The 12,768-nt window shown below is 40.9% G+C and overlaps 1 protein-coding gene across 15 annotated transcripts in view; it reads left to right on the forward strand.

Annotated features, from left to right (window-relative positions):
• The window catches only part of Grip1 (glutamate receptor interacting protein 1), a 383,234-nt gene that overhangs the window by 335,642 nt on the left and 34,824 nt on the right, over nucleotides 1–12,768 (forward strand). For all 15 annotated transcript variants that reach the window (XM_048805484.1, XM_048805527.1, XM_048805545.1 and 12 more), the window contains 3 exons: nucleotides 4,794–4,938; nucleotides 7,247–7,386; nucleotides 7,561–7,755. In XM_048805484.1, coding sequence (XP_048661441.1) covers nucleotides 4,794–4,938; nucleotides 7,247–7,386; nucleotides 7,561–7,755 — 480 coding nt within the window. The remainder of the gene's footprint in view (nucleotides 1–4,793; nucleotides 4,939–7,246; nucleotides 7,387–7,560; nucleotides 7,756–12,768) is intronic.

The raw sequence follows: 12,768 nt of genomic DNA on the forward strand, positions 1-12,768 counted from the left end.
GGGCAGGAGGGAGTTCTAGGTTTGCTGGTCCTCGGGGTGATAGTCCAGGTCTTAGTTTCACAAGAGTTGCAAGAGCCAGATTGGCTTTGTGTTACCTGCCTTGGAGAAGGAAGGTAGACCTTGGCACAGCAAGGGTGCTGACTCAGGGTCTCCTAGAGTTCTCTTCCTAGGAACCAGTCTGAATGCTGGATTCATCTACACTTTTGCTCCTTTTAAGCATTTACTGAATTCTCCCTAGTGCCAGACATGGTGGGGGATATGAAGATAAAAACCTATATTTTCAAGATGATCCTATCGTAAGGAAGGAAACAAAGAAAGAGATCAATTAAGATGTAGAATGAAAAGTACATGCTAGATCATACATTATTGATGAGGACAAAAATTGGTTCTGAAGGAGCAAAGAATCTTAGATACTACAATCATGACAATAGTTTGAGGCTCTCTGAAGCTCAACCTTACCTGACTGAGTTTTATTCCTTATTATTTAATTTCTCTCATTCAAGGGAATTAATTTTTTTCTCCTTGGAGGAAAGAATGAAAATAAAAAGTTGAAAAGCACAAGAAGAATGCATTGGAGTTGTGAGGTGTCATAGGAAAGGCCCCTAGAGAGGACCGGAGGGGCCAGATAGGCTCCCTGAAAGATAAGACATCTGCACTCAGTCTTGAAGTAGAAGAAATTATCCAGAACAGATGGAAGAAGGATGCCTGTGCACAGGGAATAACGTGTGCAGACTGACAATGTTAGAAAGGTGCCTTTTACAGCCATCAAGAATGCAAACTACAATAAATGCTGGAGAGGAAGTAAAGAAAAGGAACACTTTTACACTGTTGGTGGGATTGCAAATGAGTATAACCACTGTGGAAATCAGTATGGAGGTTACTCGAAAGACTAGGCATGGAACCACCGTGAAACCCAGCAATATCACTCCTCATTATTTATCCTGAAGAATTGAATTCATCATAATACAGTGATACATGCATACCCATGTTTATGGCAGCACAATTTATAATAGCCAAATCATAGAAGTAGCCTAAGTGTCCCTCAATGGATGAATGGATAAAGAAAATGCGGTATATATACACATTTATTGAGCCATAAAGAAGAATGAAATTATGTCATTTGCAGGAAAATGGATGAAACTTGAGAACATTATGTTAAATGAAATAAGCTAAACTCAGAAAGTCAAAGTTCATATATTTTCTCTCATATGTGAAAGCTAGAGAGAAAAAAAGGAAAAGAAAGGTTGGAGGTTTGACCTCATGAAAATCAGAGGGAGATCAGTAGAGGAAAGGGACCAGTAGGGTGAGAGGCAGGAAGTTTAGAAAGCAGAAGTACTGGGGAATGATATTGACCAAACTCTATTGATATAAATTGTGTGCATATGCCAATATGTAACAACAAATCCCACCATTATGTACGACTATAAAGCACCAATAAAAATATAGGAAAGAGCGTCTTTTAAGGAAAGGCAGTGATTCTGCAAGAAGTGAATTAGGAGGTTAGACTGGGGAGTGTGGATGGTGTGACCCTCTGGAGAGACTGAAGGTCCCCCTCAGTCCCTTCAAAAGGGTTGCACTTTATTCATAAGGAGTCAAAGAACCAGTGAAAAGCTTCAAGTAAAAGAGTTACCTACCCAGGTTTATGTTTTTAAAATATTCTGGGAAGAAAAGGGAAGGAATTATGGGTCAGCAGCACTCGTGAAAATAGATGTGAGGAGAGAGTAAAAGCTGGAACTCAAGCAAGACAACCACTGAGAAACCCTGGGCAGAGCCACACAGGGCCTCCTGGAGAGAACATGACAGTGGGAGGCCTGGGAACCTTGCCTTGTGACCAGATGGGCCAGTGGTCCAGATAAGACCATGTGTGGGCAGCCACCACCACCCATCACTGATGAAAAAAGAAAGAAGAAAGCCAGACTAATTAAATACTTGTTTACTCATGGTATCACATGGGGTTTTCCAAGAGAACTAAGATTACTTTCTTTTTTAAAAAAGAAAACTTACAAAATTTCAAGCGTATACAAAAATAGAGGAAAATAGTGCAATAAAGTACCAGGTAACAACAATTATTAACCGTTGACCAGTCTTGCTTCATCTGTAATCCCAATCTAGTTTTTCCATCCCTCCCACACCCTGGGTTATGAAATTCCAGTTACCCTTTCATTTCTTCTTGTCAATGGTACTAATGTATCCCTGAAAGATGCTCTTTTAAATACATAACTAACATCATCATATTTCAAAGTATTAGCAATAATTCTTAATCAGATGTTCACTTAATGTTCATGTTTTCCAGAAATGTGATTCAGATTTTCACATATATGTACATTATAGATGAGAAAAGACTATAGACTTGCATCTCCATCGCTATCTGAACTCACTGAGCTCCCTAATTATTGCTATAAGAGTTATAGTGATGCCTCAAATGCCTATGAAAAAAATCCCTACATAAGGTGACCTGAAAAGGACTTTCCTAAACCCCTCTGCTCCACTTCTGATGTTATATTTGTCATCTTTGTGATGCAAGGTACAGAATTGCCCACAAATAACAGTGCTCACTCTGGTTGCCTGAAGGATTAGCTAACTAGAACTGGCTCTTCCCCATCTCCCAGAGAGTGGAACTGTCCCTAAGTCACCTGCACACAGAGTCAGTGTTTGTTTTCACCTGACTGAAGTTTCAACTGAAATTTCTCACAAGGTCCTGAGACTCCAGGTATTGGGAAAGTGTCATTCCCCCCAAATCCCATAAAAAGCTGATGCCCAAATACAGAATTCCTGGGGCCCACCAACAAGCTTGTGTTCATGCTTCCCTATGTAGTATGCACTCAAGGGCCAAGTCTTTCCAGTGTTATATCCAGCCACCTTGAGAGAGTGCCCCCTGCAGTAAATAATACTTAACTATGCCAGAATTTATCTAAATATACTTATATATATACTTATAATATACTTGATGCAGGCTGTAAAGTACATGCAATCTATTCAGTAACAACCTATTGATGTAGATCAAAACCAGCTCTGAAAGGTAAAAAAATATACTGTAGAAAAATATAGATCTTGATCTCTGTCCCTGATTTGATGACCCTGCACCCTGACACTACCTCTGGAGGCTTTGTAGATCATGACCAGCTTTTTGGCCACAACTTAAGCATGGAAAAAATTTGTGAATCTTATTAAGCTTTATATGGAAGATTCTCACTGCTGATATAAATTTAGGTCAACTATTATAGATTTGCAATGCCCTAAGAGGGAATGTTGATTTGATCATTGCAGTGTGTGTAGATGGTCTTCAATTGTGAACATATGAATTTACAGGAGTAGAGCACTCAGGAAGTGGAGGTAATGGTCACACCCCAGAACTCCCAGTGTAGGGCCAGAGGTAAAGTAAATGTTGCCAGGAGAGGGCATATTGTTTCCCACATTACTCTCTGGAACTTTCATTTATGATCACCCTAATTCTTCACTGCACACACAGATAATTGAATTGTTAACTCAAGCTTTTTTTTTTTCCTCCTTCTTTAAGGGTTTCATATCGTAAATGAACAGCTGCTCACTGCAAAAATGTGGCTGTGTTAATGCTTTACTATGATACAGTTGGACTGTAAAAGCTGTTTGGTTAAAATAGCTACTGGACCATTTCATTGTATCCTTAGGTACAAAATGAAACAGCTCCTTAACCATTCACAGTTCCTGGCCCCAAGGAATAAAACAAGAAATGCTCAGGAACTTTAAGCATGTCACAAGCAAATAAAATCCTTTGAATTCTGAGACTTCATAATGCAACTGGGACACAGCCACAGCACCCACCTATAGTGGGTGGCCTGTGACATCTTTCTGGCCAATGCTTGAGGTAGACCACATTCAGAAATGTCTTCATTTATGCTAACACTAAATAACCAAAATTAGCATGGGACAATGTGGCAGCCTGGCACGAGCTCCTGAAACATAGCTTAGGACAGTTCTTACTCTCAAGAGCAAAAGATCATTCAAGCCTCTGTTTTAATACCCATGAATTCATCCATAAGACTCACATTTCAAGACACTGTCAGGAAGGATATGTAAGAAATTCTAAATTTCCTTCAGGTTAACCTAAGTCTCACTTAACCATGTCTTATCACATGATCCAACCCTAAGTTTTCATGCATTGAAAATTAGTTTACTTGTAGCAGGGTACGGTGGTACATGCCTGTAATCCCAGCAGTTTGAGAGGGTGAGAGGCAGGAGGATCCCAAGTTCAAAGCCAGCCAGAGCAAAATCGAGGCACTAAGCAATTCAGTGAGACCCTGTCTCTAAATAAAATACAAAATAGGGACAGGGAGGTGGCTCAGTGCTCAAGTGCCCCTGAATTCAACCCTCAGTACCCGCCCTCAAAAAGAGAGTTACTTTACTTGTAAAGCTTGAAAATGCAAATTCCATAGCCCAAGCTCTTCTCTGTGACAGAGTAACTCTCTCCTCCCATAAACATCAGCCAGATGTTTATTCCACAGGTATTTAGCACATGCTTAACAAAATGCTACCCCAGCACTGTGCCTGAAAGTCCTGCAGCCCCAGGTGGATGAATCACTCACAGTTTGAAAACACAAATTGATAGGCGGTATTCCCCTTTGCTGGCACTGACGTGTCCCTATATTACAATGTAAAATCCTATTAAGAAAATGCTACTTCCTAAAATCATTATTTTCTGAGACATAATGCTTTGATGGTGATGTTTTGAATTTCCTACCTTACATATGAATACGTGTCTTATTATTTTGCTTTTTCCAAAGAAACCAATTATGACTTCTTGGCATTTATTGCAGATGAGCAAGAAAGTTCCGGAGCAATTATTTACACTGTGGAGCTGAAGCGCTACGGGGGGCCCCTTGGCATCACAATTTCAGGAACTGAAGAGCCATTTGATCCTATAATCATTTCAAGCCTCACTAAAGGGGGATTAGCTGAAAGGTAAAATTTGAAAGAACTGCTATAATTACCTGCATCTGAGAGGGTCTTCCTTCCTCCCAGCCACACAAAAACATGCTCCCCTCTCCTGTTTGTTTATCTGTTGACTTTTAAATCTGCACAGAGGATTGATTTCAGAGCTGGAGAACTCTCAGGAAGATCTCTGACTTGACTTTCAGGGGCATTTTGCTGGCAGTAAACGGTGTCATGGGCTTAGCATTGATATCAATCTACAGAAATGTATCAACTGACCACAGTAGATTTATGTTGTGTTCATTTTGAAGAGACTCAAGTTCAGGGAGGTTAAAAGGCTTGTCCAATTCAATTCTGCAAACCTTTGCTGAGCCTCTGTTCCCCGACAGGGTCTATGCCTAGCTGCCATGTTTTCCAGAGAGAATGAAACAGGCTTCATCTTCTAAGATTATGGGAACAAAGTGTAGTGACCCATCTGAACAGCATCCTATAGTGTGGAATGTCCACCTATTCCTTTGCCAATGTTGCACACACCCCACCTGCTCTCTATCCTCTCCTGAACCACATTTCTCTCTGAGATGTGTTGTTGGGCATAGAACAAACCCTATAACTAGTTCTGTTCTTCAGGGACCCAGCTCAAGAATGCACACAGTGTTCATGCTGACACTCGAAGACACTGGGCTTGCAAAATCAAAACAGCATCATGTAATTTTGAAGCTTCAGATACCTTAGAGATCAGCTTGTCCAACATCTTCATCTGAAGGATGAGGATACTGACCCAGCTCATGAAGGGTTACTCTGATAGAATTTGATATTCTGATATTAATCAGATAAAACCCAGTATTGCCAGGTGGCCTCCTATCCTTCAGAACTCTGCTAGGGAGCCAACAAAGAAAAGATTAATATTTATCTGATACAGTGAAAAGTTTATGGTTTATGACCTAGGTCTTTTATAAACTAAAACTCTTTACGAGAGAGCTTTTTCTCCTGTCTCCCCCACTCCCGGGAAAAAAAAAAATCCTTAAGACTAGATGCAGTAGTAGACTTAAGTACCCCCTCCTAGCCTGTATGCCCCTGTGTCACCTCTGTTGCCCCATTTGCTGCTGCCCAGCACCTCTGCCACTGTCCTGGAAGCGAGCTATGCCCAGAACACCAACCACCAGCAGCTCTATGAGTTGGGTAATTCCTTCACTCACTGTATTTAGAGTGAGCCAGTCCAACCAGAGGCTGGCCCATGTAATTCAGACTCTTCAACCTTCATCCCAGAGTAAAGAGCTGAGTTTTTATACCATCCCAGAACTTCTCTGCTGAGAGTTTATTCCTTCCCCACCCAGAGCTTCCCATGAAGACAGATGTGATGCACATCAGAATTGTAAATGCCAATTTACTAGTTCAGAATTGGATGTGGATGGGAAGAGAAAAGATCTAAGTTTATTAGTTTGTTGCCAATAATTTATTTTCTTAGTGTACATCTCAAGCAGTATACTCAAGCCTTGACATTTCTTCCTATTTAATCCTCAGGGTTTCCTTGTGAAATGATTGTCCCCATCATAGTGATGGAAAACTGAGGCCCAGAGAGGTTAACATAAGATACCATGTCACACTGTAGATGCCCCTGCTGGCAGGTGGCAGAGACAGATTTAAACATAGCACTAATTGATCCTTGCAATTTAGCATTTTGCAACCTTTAGAATTGTTGACAGGGGAAGCTCTGCTGCGCCAGGGTCTGGTGTATGTCCCCATCTCCCTGAACATCACTTCTTATGAATTAATAAACACTTAAAATCTGTATAAAAAATGTTCCATGCAGCCAGGCATGGTGGCTCACACCTGTAATCCCAGCGGCCCAGGAGGCCAAGGCAGGAGGATTGCAAGTTCAAAGCCAGCCTCAGCAAAAGCAAGGGCTAGACAACTCAGTGAGACTCTGTCTCTAAATAAAATACAAAATAGGGCTGGGGATGTGGCTCAGTGGTCAAGTGCCCCTGAGTTCAATCCCCAATACCAAAAAAAAAAAAAAGAATGCCCCATGTCACACATCACCACACTGATTGTCCAACATAAATCTTGGGAGGGAGGGGCCTTCTAATGGGATATTAAATGACCCAGCTTTCTTAGAGTTTAAAAATTATCCAAGTCCATTTTCAAAATAATTAAAATAATTTTACTGATTTTATTTGAAACTATAAAGTAGTTCACAGCAGATGCAGTTATCTTATAATATTACCCAGGAAAAAGTAAGGAGTGACCTCTGGAGACCCTTGTCAAGTCTTTATTGTTGCAAATAGATAAAGTATGCAGGGATTATTTCTACCTTCCCTGTTACTGTTTGATGTTTCAGAACTGGTGCAATCCACATAGGAGACAGGATCCTCGCCATCAACAGCAGCAGCTTGAAAGGGAAGCCTCTGAGTGAAGCCATCCATTTGCTACAGATGGCAGGAGAGACTGTCACCTTGAAAATTAAAAAACAAACAGATGGTGAGTGGGTCGAGAGCCTCAATTAAGGATCTCCAGTGTGTTTCCTTCCCTAAAAGAATGTGCCAATGTCTACATGTGTGTTTCTAAGGAAATGACTCTCCAGTGGCAGAGTATTTACGGATCTTTTTCATTTAAATTTGCTCTGACCCTTGACCTTCTTTCCTGTCTATAAAGCCCAGTCAGCATCCAGTCCCAAGAAGTTCACCATTCCCAGCCACTTGAGTGACCTGGGAGATGTGGAGGAGGACTCCTCTTCAATGCAAAAGCCCAGCAAACTCTCTGACATGTACACTGCCGCGGTGCCCAGCGTGGACAGTGCCGTGGACTCGTGGGATGGGTCTGGAATAGAGGCCAGCTATGGGAATCAAGGTATGCCCTGCATTGTGGAACAGAGGATTTGTCACTGGGGAACCATATGTGTTTTCAAAGATCCACCCTCTGCTCTACAGCTTTGTTCAACCTGAGTCTGTCTCAGAGGCACCACGTGAACACATTGAAAACCTCCACCCGTTTGGCCTTGCATTTCCTCCTCCTCGGTGCTGACAAGTTATGAACATTTATCAAACACTAATAGACCTCCATTAGATCTTCTCATGGCCAAATGTTCAATGCAGATCTTTTCCTGGTTGATGTGAGGCAAAACCATACAATGGAGTGGTTCCCTGAAGACAACCCCATTATCTCATTTTTTTAGCAAGCTTTCCACAAAGATGGATTGGGGGGTTCTGACACTATGCATAAAAGATCAGCCAATGATTTGTGACACCATTTATTCTGACCTATTCTCAGCTTTAAATAGAAACTTGTAAAGTTTTCCCTGAGTACTCAACATTAGAGAGTTGTAATGACAGTACATGAAAGTATGTAGTAAATTTTTCTTCACAGATGTCATCTTAACTGTCAGTCAAAGAGTAAAATGCATCAACAAACAAACAGCTTGGAGAACACATGTTCAGGCATGTGGGTGGCTTTACAGCTTGGTTAGCTGTACTTTAAGCAAAGTCTGTGTCTGGTTTGCTCTTGTCCTGGTTTTCCCAGCATTTTTCTCTCACCCTACCTTTGTTGTGTTGTTCTCTGTTAAGTTCTTTGATGGGTGAAAAAAAAAATGGAAAGGAAACAGTATTTCAAAGTTGTCAAGTTGCTGCCTATTGGAGTTTGGTAGAGAAAATATATCGAACACCTAAAATAGAATTGAGGCTTTCATTTATTTGGCAATTAATTTTTTCCAAGTCATAACACCTTGTGACAAGTTAGTTATGTCACTCAATAACAGACATTCTCATTGCCTGAAAATTGATGGGCCACCAAAGAACACTAGGTAAAAGACACAAGTCAATTTCTATTAGAATAGAGCCTGGGATTCATTGATGAATGTGTTTGGTGTTTGTTGATTTATTAATATGAAGACATTTTTGTAAGGAATCTGTTGACATTAGTAAGTTTCATCCCATCATGTGAGATGTAAGAACTAAAGTTATTCCAGTCCTTTCTCCTTAGGAAGAGGACCGTGATCAGCATACTAAATACAGGGCCTGTCTCTATTAGTGAAAGATGAAGAAACATTTATTATTTATGAATCATTTCAAAAATTTGAATAGTGATTATAATAGTAGTAAATTTGGCATTGACAAATTAGAACTCTTTATGAGGTTGAAGGAGCTAAGGGATAAGTAGAGATAATAATGATCAGAGTGGAATTGAAGTCCTCCAAGATACTGAAAAAAATTGTAGCTGCACCTTATGTTTGTAGAACACTTGGAATCTACTGAGCACTCACAGATCACTAAACTCAGGTGATTCTCAGACAAAGGCTTTGAGGTTAAAGGCTGACATTGATATGGCAGGTTCAGTGTTAAGAGAGGATTTAGAGTCAACTAGGCTGATGTCCAGTGGAGCTCCTGGTGTTGTGTACAGCCTTGCTGTAGGCCAGCAGGTGGCATGACCTCGAGTGCCAGGTGACAAGTTCCTGCCACAGCCCTCCCATCCCCACACAGCTCTGACAGCTCAAAGGTCCTTGCTTGTATTGAGCTGAAATCCATCTGCCCCTGGCTTCTGCCTATTAGTCTGGGTTCTGCCTTCAAGATGATTCAGAAGGAGACTAAAGCCTCTTCCACTTGACAGCCCTTCGGGTACTTGAAGATTGCTATCACTTCTCTTTTGAGTCTTTCCATCACCAAGCAAAATAGCCTCCAGTCCTTTAACTATTCCTTGCCTAACCTACTTTTCAGTATCTTTATCATCCTGCGGTATATTCTTCTGATTATGTTCAAGTCTCTATACTTGCTAAAGTGTAGCACTCAGAAAGCAGAGTCGTACAAGTCGGACAGCCCAGGGCCCGGCAAACCTTCTTCAGTGATGCTAGTAGAGCCTGTCCAGGTGGCCTACCTCCACATAAGGGTTTTGGGGGGTGCGTATCACATCTGTCATTCACTTTTAGCTTACTGCTTACCAAGTTCTCAGAATCTGGATTTTATTTTCTTTCTTGTGATGAAAGTGAAATGAAGGGTTAAATGAGGTCTCTCCAGATTGTGGTGGTTGACTTTTTGCAAGCAAGGCATGAAAGTGTGCTTTTTTCCCTCCTATTGAATGGAGAGGGCCCCTGACCTCTCAGCAGGCTCTCTGTTCTTCCCAGGAAGACCTTTTACATCCTCACTGCTCCCTGTAAGTCACTATCACTGTCCCATTGCACCTTCCTGAGGCACATCTTCCTCCTTGGGCCCAGAATCCATGTCTTTGCAGCGATGTTCCTTATTGTTCTCCACTGCTTCTCCAGCATGTCACACTTCATTCATTCAATGAGTATGTAATGAGTGGCACAATATAAGGTCAATGTATAATGTGTACACACTGTAGGACAACAGGGCCAGGGTCTTTGTTCTCATAGAAGAGGTTACCCAGCTGAAGGGCCAGATGGTTAACAAATTAAAAACAAAGAGCAACAGCACTAAACATTACTTAGTTAATGAAAAGGAAAGTAGGTTGGATTGATCAGAGCTGGTGGGGAAAGAAGGAATATGTTTAAGGAAGTCCCACAGTGGATGACCCTCAATGATATATTGTGTAGCTCTAGGATGCAGACTTTCCCCAGTCTGCCTCTGGAGAGCTTCCATTCCCCGTTCTCTAGCTCCCTTCTACGTCTCCTGCTCTGCTGCCTTATCCAAACCTTGTGTTTTGGGCTCTTTATGTGTTAAGTACTCCTTCTTTGAGAAATCCACGATTGCTGTACCTGGATATATAGCAAAGGTCAGCAGCAGGAGACTGAGAAACCTTGACTGTGCTGTTCTCATAGACAGTGTAGCTCTAATCCTTGGTGCTACTCAAGTGTCATGGTACTGTCTGATTTTTCTCTCTTTTGAATTCATTTTGATCATTTGTATTTTCTCAGGGGGAAAAAGAATTACAACAACTATTTTATCCAGATTTTCAGATGTAGTTACAAATAAGTAATATATTAATTCCTTTTATTTTCTCAGTTTCTAAAATTGTATCCCCAGTATTGTTCTTAATTGGTGTATTTGTGTTTTTATGGTTTCCATGATTAGATTAGGAATCATTTGTCTTATTTGGCATTTTTTTCTAGAATATTGACAGTTGCATTTATTTATTAGTTGCTTTCTGGGTCTTTTTTACATAAAAGTTTGCTTTTAATTTAAATTTCATTCCGTTTCTCTTCAATTTTGTTCCTTTTCTGACTTGAATTGGGTGCATAATTAATTTGTTTCCATACCTCCTTGTAGTTTCCATACAGTTGACAAAAGAAGATAAAAGATGCCAACTTGTACAGCTGGAGCCCAACTTTCTCTAAACATAGTTAAGGATAAGCCTGCTGCACACAGAGAACAGCCCAGATGATGGGATTTATTTTTCCTTCCACTTACTCTCTGATCTCTACATGCTCATGTTTTATCTCTTTTTATCATTTTCTCTTGCACAATTTCCCCTGAGCTCTTATATTTCTGCTTTGATCCATTGTTCTGTAGAATGATGGACTTGCTCTGTATTTTTTTTTAATTTGGTGGTGATCTATTTGGTCATATTTATCATTTGTTCCATGCCAGGCTTTTTCTCTTGAGCATTCTAACTGTTTGATGTTAACTTGGCATACCTCATATGACAGTGATTTTTCATTTCTGCCCATCATTTTATCCAGTGAGTTCCTCCTCAGCTGAAGCTTGGTGGAGATTCTGAGGAAGAGGAGGGCAGGTCGTGCTCTAGGCTAGCAAAGCTTGGCATTTCACGGTGTGGCACTTGTGAATGAGCCCCTCTGCAGCTGGGAGCAAGCGATGCTGATGTGGCTCACAGGGCAGGACTCTTAACTGCCGCCTGGCAGATCATTTCCTGAAGGTTGCAGCTTGTGTGAAGGTGCTGCCTCTCAGCCCACCTCCCTGACTTGAGCCTGGTGCCGAATGGGGTCGAGGGCACTTCCTGCCACCAGTCCATGTGATACACTCTAGTGTCCCAATCCACGGGTTGCTGTTGGCCTGGTGTTGTGGCCTCTGGCTGGGCCCCCTCTGCAATCTCTGACCCACCCGTGTCATCTCTCAGCTTCCTGCCACCACCGCCCCAGCACATCTCCCCAGTGACTCACTACATTTGGCCACTTTTCTTATGTATTATGGTTTCTTATGTATTATGAGAAATGTTCTTATTGTGTTGAACATAGAATATGGATTCAATTATTTGTCAGCTCTATTTATTTTGAGGTGATTTCCAAAAGGAGGTAGAATGATCTTTGCTCTGCCATTTGAATAGCAGAGCTCATCTAAATGCTGAATATTTATTTCTTGGCAAGGACAATTACAAATAGTTACACAAATGTAAGATCTGATTTTCTCGTTCTTAATAAAAATGCATCTTTGGGAAAACAATTTGCCCAAGAATTATCTAGCTGTCTTTCCTATACTAAAATTAGCTTCCAAAAATGCAAGTAACCATAAGAACTAGAGGCCTAAATTGTGAAGAGTATATTCCAAAAACCATCCTCTGATTTCACACTTTATGACTATAAGCCAACATTGTTTAGCTTGCTTTTCTACATTAACACTGAATGTGAAGTAAGAGCTATAGATAGACGATTTCATCTGCATTAGTACAGAAAACCAAGCCACCACTATTGGAGTATCAGGACTTTACAAATATGTATTTACACTAAAAATAAAAACATCATACCAAGATTCCATCCCCTTTTAGAAGTACCTACATTTTTCATTATGCAAATAACTAAAACTCAACATTATTCACTGTGAAAGGAATCTAGACTGAATTTTATACCTTACATTATGACACACAGTATAAAACTAGATAGTGACACCCAGTTGCAGAAGAAATAAAGAAGAAAAGGAGGAGGAGGAGGAGGAGGAGGAGGAGGAGGAGGAGCTAGAG

The sequence above is a fragment of the Marmota marmota genome, unplaced genomic scaffold (genome assembly GCF_001458135.2).
Source record: "Marmota marmota marmota unplaced genomic scaffold, marMar, whole genome shotgun sequence".
In the NCBI taxonomy this organism is placed as follows: domain Eukaryota; kingdom Metazoa; phylum Chordata; class Mammalia; order Rodentia; family Sciuridae; genus Marmota; species Marmota marmota.